The sequence below is a fragment of the Vombatus ursinus genome, unplaced genomic scaffold (genome assembly GCF_900497805.2).
Source record: "Vombatus ursinus unplaced genomic scaffold, bare-nosed wombat genome assembly UNPS02014777.1, whole genome shotgun sequence".
In the NCBI taxonomy this organism is placed as follows: domain Eukaryota; kingdom Metazoa; phylum Chordata; class Mammalia; order Diprotodontia; family Vombatidae; genus Vombatus; species Vombatus ursinus.
This window is the reverse complement of record NW_020954555.1, coordinates 884,277-895,931: the sequence shown is the minus strand read 5'-3', so window position 1 is coordinate 895,931 and position 11,655 is coordinate 884,277. Positions and strand designations below refer to the sequence as shown.

The 11,655-nt window shown below is 41.7% G+C and overlaps 1 protein-coding gene across 2 annotated transcripts; it reads left to right on the top strand.

The window, feature by feature from the left end:
• The first annotated feature begins 682 nt into the window (after positions 1-682).
• AUNIP (aurora kinase A and ninein interacting protein) lies at positions 683-11,637 on the top strand. Of its 2 annotated transcripts, none has more exons than XM_027864913.1 (3): positions 683-774; positions 8,113-8,158; positions 8,411-11,637. In XM_027864913.1, exons 1-3 carry the CDS (start codon positions 694-696, stop codon positions 9,238-9,240), a joined length of 957 nt encoding a protein of 318 aa, XP_027720714.1. In that variant the 5' UTR covers positions 683-693; the 3' UTR covers positions 9,241-11,637. The 2 variants fall into 2 exon arrangements, with proteins under 2 accessions (XP_027720714.1, XP_027720713.1); XM_027864912.1 differs by having other exon boundaries at positions 8,113-8,254.
• The last annotated feature ends 18 nt before the right edge of the window (positions 11,638-11,655 follow it).

The following is an 11,655-nucleotide window of genomic DNA, read 5'->3' as shown; positions in this document are numbered from 1 at the left end:
GGACACTGCAAAGCCCACAGCTCAGCACACGACCCGGGCTGGGGTGTGAGGCAGGGGTCCAAGCCAGGGGTCTGCTCGTGGAGGGGGCCGTGAGGGCTGTAGGGGAGTGGTCCAGATAAAATAAGGAAGAGGCCAGAGCCATCCCAGCGTGCTCAGCATTCAAATGTGGGATGCTGCGGGGGCGGGGCTGCCAGGAAGGGTGGAGGTCCAGCGACGGGGGCGGGGCCTGGTCAAACCTCTGCCACAGGCCCGCCTGGCCCTGGCCGGGAGGAGGGTGGACACCCGGCCAAGAAATAGTGATGGGCGGGGCCTTAAGTTGGCGAGGGAAAGGCAGTAAGGAGTTAGGGGCCCGGAGCATTGTGGGTGGGGGCCTATAGGTGGGGCTCAGAGGAGCCGAGGACTGGCCCCGGGCTAGTGGACGCGGGGGAGGATTCCCTAGGTAACGAAGGCAGCTCTGGAGGCGGCGGGGGCGGGGCCTGAAGCGATGGAGGCGTGGCTCAGAGGGTAGGCGGGTCCAGGGTGCAGGAGGAGGGGCTGTCTTAGTGGGCCGTCCAGCACGCGCTTTTCTCTTTGGGTGCCGCGCGCAGCCCCGCCCACCGCGCCGGCGCGAGATACAAACGGCTGTTGGCGCGCGTCTGCGGCCTCAGCGGGAAGGTCTGCGTGAGGCCGCGGCCCTGCTTGGCCTAGGTGACCATGAGGAGAAGAGGCCCCGCCGAGGCCGAGGCCTGCGGGGTGTGGCTGGATGCGGCGGCGCTGAAGAAGCGGAAAGTGCAGGTGGGCTCCGTGGGCGGGGGAGGGGGGAAGGGCGGGAAGGACCCTGACCTGGAGGGCAGGGGTGAGGGGCGGGGCGTGTCCGGCTGAGGGGGACATGCATGTCGTGAGGGACAGGGTCAGGGTTGGGGGACGCTTGTGTGTAGAAAGGAAGGTGACCCATGGTGGGAATGACCCAAGGCCGACGATATGATAAGGAGGCCTGGGATTCAAGAGAAGGGGGCAGTGTGGAGTTGAACTGGTCAAGGAGTCAGATGGGGAGGAGAGGAGAGTGGCTAGTGCAGGCGGACGGCCTGGGAGAGAATTGGGGGGTCAGGGGTTTGGAGGTGATAATCATTTAATATCAATTGAGCCCCAGTAAGGGCCAAAAATCTGAATTAATCTTTTCTTCCCGAGTGAACTGAGAATGCCCCTTCCTGTGTCTGCAGCTGAAGCTGATCAAGAGCGTTCTTGTGTTTGTGACCACTAAGGCGCCTTTAACCCATTTGTGGGTGATGGCCAGACCGAGGGCTTGACCCTCTGTGTGTGGCTGAGGCGGGGAGGTAGAATGGGTGGAGCTCATGGGAAGTGAGTAGTTGAAGAACTGATTGGTTAGGGTGTTTGAGAATCACTGTATATTGAAGTCCCCAAGTGTGAGGTCAGGAATTAGAGAGGAGGGGAAAATTTGTAAGCGGGGTGTCAAACTCATTGAGGAAGGAAAGGGCATGACCTAGGGAGTCTGGAGACAACAGCTACCAGGATTTTGATTGAGTAGTGGATAGGAATAGCACAAACCTCTAAAGAAGAGAAGTTAGGAGTGATGGAGGAAGGCGGAGAACCTGGAAGTGGTAATGGGGAGCAAGGAGTATTTCAACTTGCCCCCCTCAACTAGGGAGCTGAGAAGAGCAGATTTCAATGTGTCCCTTATCCTTGGTTCTTTGCATTCTCTTGTTGGTGCTGTGCACTTTTGGGAGAAGAGAATTGGGACCAGAGAGAATAAATGAGGGGAATATAAATATACAATAGAGTGTGGGCACCATTTCTTGATTCTATGAGAAGATTTGACAATAATAGTTTATACTTGTAGAGGGCTTTACAGTTTTAAAGTATATTACTTATGTTGTCTTATTTGATTCTCACACCAACCCTGTGAAGTCAGGTAGTTCATTATTATGCCTATTTTGCAGAAAACTGAATTCAAGTTAAGTTGAAGTTAAAGTCACATAGCTTTTTGTGGGAGGAGTTCAGTGGTGAAATTGAGATTTGAACCCCTTCTTCAGCCTCTACTTCCACCAATTTCCCTTAATACTTTCCACATTTAGACCAACTTTCTTTAAAAAGAAGCTTTGTTTTCAAAGGAGTTAATAATCACCTTAAGGTTTGTAAAGTGCTTACATATAATGACCCTGAGGTAGGTAGTAGCAAGCATTATTATCCCCATTTTACAAATGAGAAAACTGAGGCTTACAACAAAATGAGAATGAGGCTTACAAGAACTTTTAGAATTCTTTTGTTGATAGAACAACAAACAAGTGAACTTTACAATGATCTTATGGAAAGAGTAATATAAGCAGATAAGTATAAGGGCTAGGATTTTAGTTCAGGTCTTCTGACTTAAATTATATTCTGAATTTTTTACTACACTTTGCTGTTTGAAGATATTTTCTAAAGTTATGTTTACTTAGCTTACGAATACATAAAAGGAAATTGACTACCTACTCCTGACCTGAAGAAAGCTTACATAAACCCATAATATATTAACTGGGAGATTCTTTATTTAAGTGCCACAGGGTAGATAAATGTATAGATAGGTAAAGTATTTATTATACGCTCATTATATACTGGCCTTGTGCTGTACTAATACAATTGAGCAATACAAACCTTATCCTTAAGGAGCTTAATGAGAGAAGATGACTCTTTGAAATGCTACTAAGGCGGGGAGGAGAGAATACCCAGAGGGTGCTCTTTTGGGGAGCTTGACTAGATGTGGAGTGGAGACCTCAGTTTTGACCAGATTAGGCAAAGCTCACCTGTCAGAACCTGGGAAGCCTGGCACTGAGTCCAAGGTTCTGGTGGGGAGGAGGTGTGGTTGGTGGTTTGGGTAGTGAAAGCATGGTAAGCAGATAGACAGGAAGTGGTGTAGATGCCTGGATACTGACACAAACTCACCTTTCAGAGCTAAGGAACAGAGTCCTAGGTTCTGGTGAGAACATGGTAGATTTAGAGATAGTGGTTGGAATAGAGAAAGCATGGTGAGGAAATGGCCAGAATTGGCTGGGATATAGTTCTAGTGGTTCAGTCCAGTCAGTTATAATTGTAGAACATGAGAGAGTTGGAGTGAATTGCAGGCTGAGCCAGAGTCCTGTAGATAATAGCATTAGAAAAAGCTCGATTACCTCAACATAGTACTCAAAGTCCCTGCCTTGTTTGCTCTTTGAGATCTGGGATACTTTTGTTTTTTCATGCACAGTCTCTCATCACCTTACCTGGTAAAAGTCAGTAATTTGAGGGAAAGTATCTATCATGTCAGAATTTAAATCTCTACATTGTCACATACTGTTTCTCAAGGAACATATCTATGACTTCCTCTGCGACCCTGCCACTTAATAAATAGACTTTTTTGTCCTTGTATGTTCCTAACATTCCAGAAGCATCGGTCAGTGGCATGAACCATCTCTCGAGTGACAAATACCTGACAAATACTCTTTGTTGACATTAAGGAAGTATCCTTCACAAACCCCAAAACATAAATTACTTAAGAAAAAACTTTTTATTTTACAAAAATTGCTGAGAAAACTGGAAACCAGTTTGGCAGAAGTTAGATCGAGGGCACCACCATTCTCCTAGTCATCCAGGTTCTTAATTCTCTTCTCTAAACTCTGCTCACTCTCACTCACTCCAAACATAGGAAGGAAATAAGCATTTGTTGAGTTCCTACTAATTATAAGCACTGGGCTACTTTACAAATATTGTCTCATTTGAGCCTCACAACAACTCTGGGAGATAGGGGCTATTATTATCCCTATTTTACAGTTTGGGGAAATTGAGGCAGGCAGATTTTTTTTTTTAAATGACTTGCCCAGGGTCACACAGCTAGTGTCTTCAGCCAAATTTGAACTCAGATCTTCCTGGCCCAGTGCTTTGTCCACTAAGCCACTTAGTAGCCTAACAGTTACATTTAAACAGTTGCCAAATTTGGTCATTTCTATTTTTATAACAGCTTCTTTCACCTCTTTTTCCAACGCGTAAAAGCAATTTTTAACATTTGTTTTTTTTAAATTTTCAGTTCCAAATTCTCTTCTTTTCTCCCTCCCCTTCCTCCTCATTGATAAGAAAAGCAATTTGATACAGGTACAACAGCTTCTTTTCACTCACATAGAAAACCATCCCTCTAGTTGAGGCATCATCACATCTAACCTGGAACATTGTAATAACATTCTAATTGGTCTTCCTGCCTCAAGCCTCTCTCTACTCCAATCCATCTTCCACATAACTGCCAAAGTGCTAAAGCACAGGCCTAATTATGTCACTCCTCTTCTCCCCATATAATAAACTCTAATAGTTCCATGTTACCTTCAGGATCAAATATAAAGTCTTTTGTTTGGAATTTAAAGCTCTTCACAACTGGGCCCCATCTTTCGAATCTTTTCACATTTTACTCCTACGTATTCTGTGGTCTAGTCATATTGGCTTATTTGCTCTTCTCCTCTTTATCTCCTGTCTCTGAGCCTTTGCCCTGTCTCTCTCCCATGTTTGAAATGTTTTATTTCTTCACATGTGTCTCTTAAAATCACTGGCTTCCTTCGATACTTGGCTCAAATGCCATCTTCTACAGGTGGTCTTCCCCTCTAAGATTATCTGCCATGTGTTTGGTATGTATCCTGTATGTGCCTAGTTATTTATATGTTGTCTCTCCTGTTAGAATGCACACTCATTGAAGAGAGGAACTATTTTTGCCTTTGTATTCCCAGTTTTTATTACCTGGCCCATATTTAAATGCTTATTAATTGATATTTTGTAATAAATTCAGTGGATATGTGATCTGAATATTAAAGGTCATACTATAAAAAATTAGAAGAGAATCAGATCAAGTACCTTTTACAGCTGTGGCTAAGGGATGAATTCTAAATCAAACAAAGGAGAGAGATGATCACAAAAGATAAACTCAGTAATTTCAGTTACATGAAGTTGAAAAGCTTTTGCATCGTGCAACTAAGAAGAGAAGCTGTTGATTGGAAGGAAAATCTTTGCATCCGATATCTCTGATAAGAGTCTAATGTCCAAGGTGCATAGACAACAGAAATATATGACCAAAAGTCATAGTTCAGTTGATGAGTGGTAAAAGGATATAAACAAAATGTCTTGGAAAGAAGAATTGCAGACTATTAACAGCCATATGAAAGATGACTGAAACACTAATAATAAGCACAAATCAAAACAATTCCTTCATCAGATTGGCAAAGGTGACAAAAGATGAGAATAGTTAATGTTAGAGGGATTATGGGAAGACAGGAACACTAACGCTTTGTTTGTGAAGTCACGAGTTGGCCTTAGTCATTCTGGAAAGCAATTTGGAATCATGCTAAGAAATGACAAAAATTTCCACATTCTTTGACCCAGAGATCCCACTGCTAAGCATATAATCCTGGGAGGTCAGTGATAAAAGAAAGGCCCCATACACACACAATTACATATGCATATATATGTGTGTATGTATATGTAAAACAGTACTTTTTTTTGTAATAGCAAAGAATTGAAGACAAAGTATATGCCCATCATTTGAGGAAATGGATAATTGTGATATTTAAGGTAAGGGAATATTACTGCTCTGTACGCAGTGATGAATCTGATGAATATAGAGAGAAACTTGGGGAAATTTATATGCAAAAGGAGTAAGCAGAACCAGAAAAACAGTATGTTCAGTGGGGATGAGGAGATGGGGGAAGGGAAGGAAATAAGCATTTATATAGCACCTGCTGTGCACCAGTAACTTTCCAAACATCTCATTTGATCCTTCTAATGGTCCTGGGAGATAGGTACTACTATTATCCCTATTTTACAGTTGAGGAAACAGAGGCAAACAACTGTTAAGTAATGTGTTTATGGTCCGAGAAAGGATTTGACCTCAGGTCTCCCTGATTCTAGGCCCAGTGCTCTAATCACTGTGCCACCTAGTTGCTACAACAATGTAAATAAAAACAGTGAAACAAAGTACTATTACTAAGCTTGACCCTAAAGAAGATAAATGAAAAGGCATGTCCTCTCTTTGTAGAAGTGGGAGATTATGGATGTGGAATACTTTATATAATTTCAGGCTTTTTTGGAAAAGTTGGTTAGTTTTGTTTTTTGTTTTTTGGCTAAGCAATGGGGTTAAGTGACTTGCCCAGAGTCACATAGCTAGTAAGTGTTATGTGTCGGAGGCTGGATTTGAACTCAGGTCCTCCTGACTCCAGGACCAGTACTCTATCCACTGTGCCACCTAGCTGCCCCAATGTTGGTTAGTTTTGATGAACTGGTTCCCCACCTCCACCCTTTTTTTTTTGTTGTTGTTAAGGGATAGCCCTTTGAGAAAGGGGAGGGGAAAAGGATATATTGAGAAATGTAGTTGATATAAAACAAAAGATATAAATACAAATTTTCTTTTTGAAAAAAATGTTCGTAAATATGTTCTTATAGGTGATCACATAACTAATAGGTAGTAGTTAATGGATGTTTATCCTAGATATTTTTCCCCATCTTTATTTCTTTTTAAAAATTATTAACACCAAATAAAATGAGAATTTCATATACATAGTAGAACAGAAAAAGATTTTATGCAAAACTCTTATGTGCACCTTTCTTTTCTTTTAAAGTATATAATAAATTCAACATGTAATTTTCAAAGCAGTACTGTTTATGTTTTTCTTTTGGGCTTTCCTTCTAAAGTTTTTTTTTCCCCTCCCCTAGACCCTTCTAGGAAAGTAAGTCTTTCTAATACATCAGGCCGACTTGGGCGGTGGTTTTTTGACCAAGCAGTTAGGTGTTAGAACCAGGAGCTGCCGTCTAGAAATATTTGCTTGCTTTTCCTAGTAGTAGTATTTTTTTTTATTCATTTTTTTATTCAATCAATTTATTAGAAAACAATTGAATAAAAAACTAACCAACAAACATTAAGTTCCCTTTATGTGTCATACATTATGCTAGGTGCTGGAGATACAAAGAATAAAAAGATTCCTTTTGCAAAGAATTTACATCCTAACGAGACAAAAAAATAACAACAAACTTCCCCTTGATAAATCCAATACCTCATGTTGTATGGAAAAGCAAACTAAATGTTTATAAAATTACTACATTTGCCATTTTAAATGTAGTATTGTTTGATGTGGACACAGTTTATAAAACTTAGTAAATGTCTGCTGGATGGCTATTAAAACCAAAAGGATTTTATTTTCTACCATTTTGTAATAAATGATAACCATTAGTCCAGAGATGACATTTCTCATCATTTGAACCAATTGGTCTAAATCCAGATAGATGTTTCAACATATATTTGCTGTGAATACTACCTTCTAGTAACAGAGATCACAACCCTTCTGTGACTTAGAGTTTCTGTGACTTTGAAAGTTTTGGTGTCCAGATAATTTAACATCAGCAGTCAATCTGGTGACCCTGCTAGCATTTCCTTAGATACGATAATTCCTTTCTACCTCAGTGCCTTTGAACAAATTTTCTCTCCTGTCTGGAAAACATTTCCTTCTCACCTTGCTTTATAGAATCTTTTCAAAGAACACTTCCTAAATGAAGTTCTTCTACATTTGCCTAGTTTTTATCATTCTCTCCTACTTGTAATTACTTGGTAAGTACATTTTGCTTGCTTTAGCACATTTTTTTATCTTCTTATCAAAAAGAAGGTATGCTCCTTGGAGTAGTAGTAATATTTTCATGGAGAACTCTAGGCAGCCTCTTGAAAATTCACATTGCTAAGGATAAGCATTATTAGGTCAGAGAGAGTAGCTATTGACCCATCTCTACTGTTGGGAAAAACAGCTCAAAATATATGGTTCTACTGATCATGGTTAATAGTATCCACAGTATCATATCTGAAAAAATTCTGGTTTTGTAATCAGCCTGAATATTTCTAGGGAAAGGAAACAAAGCTGGGCTGTATTAGAATAAACTATTCCCTAGAAAACTAGCTGTGAGGCTAATAAGAAGTACAAGGTGGTCCCTGAAGCAAACTGCCCAGAGAATAGAATAAAGTCAAATCAGTCAGGAGGCACCAGTTCACTAGACTGGAACAAAAGGGTTATAGAGTGTCTCATTTCCAGCTGAAGTTTTATATCTTTTAGAGCTGATGATCTTTTCCCCCCCTTTTCTTCTTAGACTCGAATATCCAATCCCATCACCAGAATGCTGCCTCCAGCTCGAGGTGAGAGAGAAACTGTTGTTGATTTTACTCAAAGAAGAGCTCAACCTGTGGGTACCAAGCAGACTGTCATTGCATCATTTTTTGCTTCCAAGTCAGGTACTGACCACTCTGGGGGGCACTTGGAGTTCACTTTATTTAGTTCTAGAATCCAAGAAATGGAAATGTGTAGGCAACTGTACTTTAATGGAAGGAGCACTGTGTAGCTGCATTTCAGTCAGACCACTAGACTTTTTCAGATATATTGTTTTTCAGGAAAGGCACATGATGGTGGGCAGGGAAGGCCTTCACCGGGTACAGCAAGTCAGACAAAGAAGGAACAGAAAAGAGATGTGATGTGGTTGGATCCTCCTCCATTGGTCCCCGGGGATGAGTGTGTCCAGTGTCCTGAAACTGCAGCTGCTTCAGTCACTAAGGAACCTCAGGAGCTCATCTGTCCCACTACATCTCCCAAAGAGGTATCTGACTGTTGCAGAGAGGCAAGACCAGCTGTGCTCAGTAGCCAAGACCAGAAACTGCCTCTGCCCTGGTTGGACATTGTAGGCTCTACTGAGGTGGGTTTTGCCTTCACCCAAAACTCCAAAGGCCTTGGTGTGCTAGCCCAGGGAAGAGAGGGTGGGAAAATACATTATAAACAAGGGCAAGAGACCAAGTGCCTAGTGGACACGGCAGAATTTTCCAAAGAAAACGAACAGTTCTCTGTCTTTCCCCAAGGCCACCAAGAAGGCAAAGCAGGGAAGGGAGAAAACAGGGAGCAGCCCTGGAGGGGAGGGGATACAGAATTAGTAAAACAAAGACCCTGCTCTAGTCAGGCCTTTTTTTGGGATAGCGAGAGGTATGACCCCGACTTGAAAAGCCAGTTGTTCACAGAAGATTCCCAGGGCCAGAGGGTCATCGCTCACCCTCCTCGAGCTGCTCTCCAAGATATAGCCAACTTTCCAAGAAAGCCCCTGCATACATCCCTCAGTTCTCAGGTTCAGTGCCGGGGCAGGTCTGTCCTGGGTATCTCTCAGTTAAATTCTCAGCCTGATATGCTCTTTACCCAGGACTCTCAAGGTAACAGAGTTATCAAGCACTGCTTTTGAACTTCTGGTTTAACAGGGAATTATTAGACTCTTAAGTATCCAGATGATAGAAAAACACCCTGCTAGCCTTGTGTTGTGTAGTCATTTGGTGACCTAGTTCTGGATTTGAGGGAATGGAGGCAGTGCCAAATGAAAGCAGTGTTTAGTTCTTTTTATGAGCTTTTTCATTGTGAATGTAAATAAAACAGGCACTTTCACTTGTTGAGGGAGTAGTTTTGGAAGAGACAGGTTGGCAGACACCCTTTCTGAGAGAATTATTGATCTCTTAGCTCTTCTTCGAAGAGAACTACCATATTGATACAAATATAGACTGAATCTTCTCCTAAATCTAGCTAATATTAAAATTGAATGTAGCTTATCATTGGTGTTATTTTTCAGTGTATTCCTATATGCCATTTCCTTTCAAAGAGATCTGTGGAGTGACCATGGCAGTTATTCAAAGCAAAACATTTTTGTATACAGGCTGTTCTTACTCTGCAGAAAACTTGCAAGGTTTGACTTGGGTCTTTCAAGTGGTTTGTGTCCAACTTCTGGCTTGGTTACAATTTGATTTCACCTGGCTGTAATTCCATCAGTATGTCCCTCATCCATAGACCAGAAGCCTTGCTCTCTAGAACTTTGTTTTAATTTTAACCTGGGGTGAGAACTGACTTGGGGCTTTGAGGATCAGTTGAAACTCAGGTGGAAAGTTTGGTCCATGATTCTCCCTTAAAATTTGTTTTTGATAAACCAATTTCTGGGATTAGAGACATATAAAATAGTGACTGTATGCTGAACCAAAGCAACTCAAGCACTTTGAAATGCTGCATACTATGGCAGCCCCATAAGAAGTGCTGGGTTTCAGAAATGTGCACATACTTAACAGCTTTGTGAGGCAAATTATTAGGGCATGTGTTGAGAGGAGGTTGAGATAGAGATGAAGTGATTTATCCAGTGGTCATACAGTTTGCAGCTATGATATCATAAGACTATAATCTGAATCTCTTAGCCCCACTACTTAGTGATACCAGATTTGTGGAGTGGGAATGTGGTTCAGGCCCCAAGAGTAGTATGTTTCAGACTTGTATGACATAGAACTGTAATCTCTTCTCTGTTCCAACTCCGTGCTGGTCTGTACGTGCAGCTTGCACAAAGACGACAAAACTTTTAAGTACAAAGATCAGAAGGAGAAAGCAAATTATTTTGGAAAGTTCATTTTTTAAAAATTTACATTTATGGTTTGCTTTACTATTCAATTCCATATTGTTTGTTGAATGTTAAATCTGTAATAAAATAAAATTTAAAAAAAGTGGATTGAACCAGATGGTCTTTGGGGCTCTATCAGCTCAGTCTAACATTCTGTGATTCTAAATGGCCCCTCCCCCACCTTTCCTGGGCTTTAACATGCTGTTATTTCTTTAGATACTATATAACAAGCTCTAGCAGGATTTTTCAAGTAGTTAGAAATCAGTGGGGGTTGGCTGTGAGGTGGGGCCTGAATTCTAATGATGGAGGTTGGCACACTTTTCCAACCTTTGGTGATGGAATTGCTCTTATGACGTGTGCACCTCTCAAAGAATGGACATAAAGTATAGGTAAAAATAGCATTAAATTGGAAGCCCATCTTACTTTGATAGATCTGAGTATTCCCTTCACCAGTGCAGACTGCAATCCATCTAAGCAATGCTGTTTTTCGGCCTTTCCCTGGTTCCTCCCACATTATGGAGGAACTTGAGGTCCAGAAAGGCTAATTTACCTACATAAGATTTAGATACCACCAGTTCAGAGCTCTTCAACATTGGCTGCTTGTAATTTTCCCTTGCCAAAAGAGGATTAGTTTAATTCTTGCTCTCCTGTGGAAGGGAATAAAAATTTTTCTAAGACCTATGTGCCAGGGACTGTGCTAAGTGCTTATTATCTCATTTAATCCTCACAACTGCAGAAAACAAGTGACTTGCCTCAAGACATATAGCTAGTATCTGAGGAGCTTAACTCAGTGCCTACTAGGTGCTCATTTACTGACCGAGGCTGGATTTGAATTCAGGTCTTCCTGACTCTTGGCCTAGCTCTCTATCCACTGCACCACAAGCTGCCTGTGGGACTACACTTAAGTCAGATGCACCATTCAATTTCAGCCATACTTAGGTTACACTGAACTGCTTTTTGGAGGGAGAGAGGTAGGAAGATGGTATATCTAGAACTTCCTGCTCTGTTCTGGATGGGAGGGAAATATGGATGGAGTAATAGAAGTCTGAGGTCTGCCTGGTCAAGAATAGACTTAAGAAGGGATTTTGGATTGCTTTATCCTGCCAACTAAGTTTGCCCCCAGCTCAGTGTTTTGGTTTTTTTTCTCTTTCTCTACAATTCTGTTTATGCTATGTGGAAAGAAACTGGAAGGTATGGAGTTGGTAGGGATGATTCCTTATCATCTTTGGG